General features: G+C 33.9%; 1 protein-coding gene across 1 annotated transcript in view; it reads left to right on the top strand.

Moving 5' to 3' along the window:
- Window positions 1-2141, top strand: part of ears2 (glutamyl-tRNA synthetase 2, mitochondrial) — an 8763-nt gene extending 6622 nt beyond the window's left edge. The window contains exon 10 of the mRNA XM_008403333.2: window positions 1496-2141. Within this exon, the coding sequence (XP_008401555.1) occupies window positions 1496-1591 (96 nt within the window). The 3' untranslated portion in view covers window positions 1592-2141. The remainder of the gene's footprint in view (window positions 1-1495) is intronic.
- The last annotated feature ends 188 nt before the right edge of the window (window positions 2142-2329 follow it).

Here is a 2329-nt window from a genome sequence, read left to right as displayed (position 1 = left end):
TAAAGAATTTCCAATCTACATTCACTTATCAATTTTCAATGAAAATGTCAGACTTTGATTCTGCTTTTAGTATCTGTGTCACTTTTTCAAATAATCATATTTTATTAGTCTGATATTTCTTTTTTTTCCATCCCCTGCTAAAATACACTGCTCAAAAAAATAAAGGGAACACTTTAACATTTAAGTGAACACTGAAGTGTTCCCTTTATTTTTTTGAGCACTATATAAAATGTTAAAGTGCCATTTTATGTTAACTAAAGGAGATTTGACACATAAATCTACTTGAATATGAAAACACTTATAAAAACATTTTACATGCTGAGGCAGTAACATAATTTTTTTTTTTTTTTTGCTTTTTTGTCACAGTTAAAGAATTAACTGATCCACTTTTTTTTTTTTTTTTTTACTTCCGATACCAATATCTGTGGTTTAGTATCGGTCGATATCGATCCGATACAGAAAAACAGTGCTGAATTGACTTAAAAAGTTGCCTTTTTTTAAAACACAGACATAAATGTACTGAATTAGTTTTATTATGCACCAGTACAGCACACTTAAATACACCAATAGCTTTATAGGTTTGGTCAAACACGTAAAAATAACACACCTTTGAAGTCTAGAGGGGAAAACTGTTTTTACTCCACTCTAACTAAGCAATAAGTGGTGAGGGTCTGACAATGAGTCTGGTAGACTAGAATAAAACTGTCAGGTCTGAAGCTTGTGTTTTTATTTTGGAAAACATATTTTCTGAAAAGCACAGCTTTAATAGGTTGATTTTTAGAATGTGTTATTGGGTATATCTTTGACACCATCAGGGCTTTGCTTCATCTCAGGTCTTGCTGTCAGCAGGAAGTTTCATCACACAGCCATATTTAAAACCGCCGCAACAAGAGGGAGATTTTAATCTGACTTCTGAAGTCTGTATTTTACAAAGCATTCTTTTTTTCTGGCTTCTGCATGTTTCTGAAACAAGAACAAATGTCCAATGAAATAAAAAAAATATGGATTTACGTATAAAATCTTTCTAAAATGAGATTGTTACCAATTTAAACAAAAATGTTTCTCTTTGTGAACCTTGCATTTAAGTTTGAAAATAACTCTGACCCTGTGAGACTTTGGATGTTTAGACATTTATACTTTTTGCAGCCCAGGGGTTTCATTTCTGCTATTATTCTTCTAAAATTGCATATTTCAAACTTTTTCAGCACTTTCATAGGCTGACACAAAAAAACAACAAAAAAAAACCACAAAAAGCCCCATACATTATGTAGCTTCTTTTATTTCCATCTATTACATGACTAAGCAGAATTGCCGTGTCTTGCTTTATAAAGACGGCAGAGCGCTTCGTAAACTCTGTGGCGACTTGGTAAAGCGGCACATTTTCAGGAGGGTTACTGAATGAGGAAGTTGCTTCTGATTCAGTTTCACACACACAATCAGTCTGGTATTCTGAGGAAACCTAACTGACCTCTATATGCTTCCCTCTGCATTGCAGCAAGGACCCAGTATTGCCGAGATGATGGTATCTCTGGGCCCCGCAGAGATCAGACATCGATTCCAGAAGCTTCTGCTGCCTCCAGATTCCTGTTAAAGATGGTTCACAGATAACTTCTCACTCAGCTGGCTAACTGTTCTGTATGTTGAGAAATACAAAACTTACATCAGACTTGATTACTCTGTCAAACTTGAAAGAGACTCAGCCGACTAAACATTATAAATATTTGATGATTTTGTTAGGTGTCTTATAAGATTTATATATTTTGTTTGTAGAAAAAGTGCCTGACTCTATGCACACCTGGATGGGAAGTACCTTGGTGTTTTTTTATGTAAATGTTTTACTTCAGAAAAATAACGTGTACATGCTCCACTGATTCGAGATGGATGGAATAATTTATTTTAATTTGACAATATTAACAAGAATAATGACAAAAAGTTTTATTGTGACTGTTTTCTGGCTTTTGAAGGCTATATAATGCAGAAATCTCTTGTCTTTTTTTTAGATGTTGCATCATATTTATTACCCCAGAGGAACAGGAAGTTGTGAATTACAGATAAAGAAAAAGTTCACCGAAACTGTGAAGAACTTTGAAAAAGGGTAAAATAATAAAGAAAATGCTTCAGTTTGAGTCTTTCTATGGGAATTCTCTCAGGCGTCCATTTGTGTCACATTTTCCACTCTGACTCAGTGTGCTCCAAAAAAGGTTGCTCTGTAGATACATCTATTTATATAGAGAGATATATCTATAGAGAGGGAGAGACATATCTATATATATGTATATATAGACAGAGAGAGATATTGCGCTCTCTCTCTCTCTCTCTCTCTATATAT

Source organism: Poecilia reticulata, unplaced genomic scaffold, assembly GCF_000633615.1.
Source record: "Poecilia reticulata strain Guanapo unplaced genomic scaffold, Guppy_female_1.0+MT scaffold_453, whole genome shotgun sequence".
Classification (NCBI taxonomy): Eukaryota; Metazoa; Chordata; class Actinopteri; order Cyprinodontiformes; family Poeciliidae; genus Poecilia; species Poecilia reticulata.
This window is presented reverse-complemented; position numbering and strand designations above follow the sequence as displayed.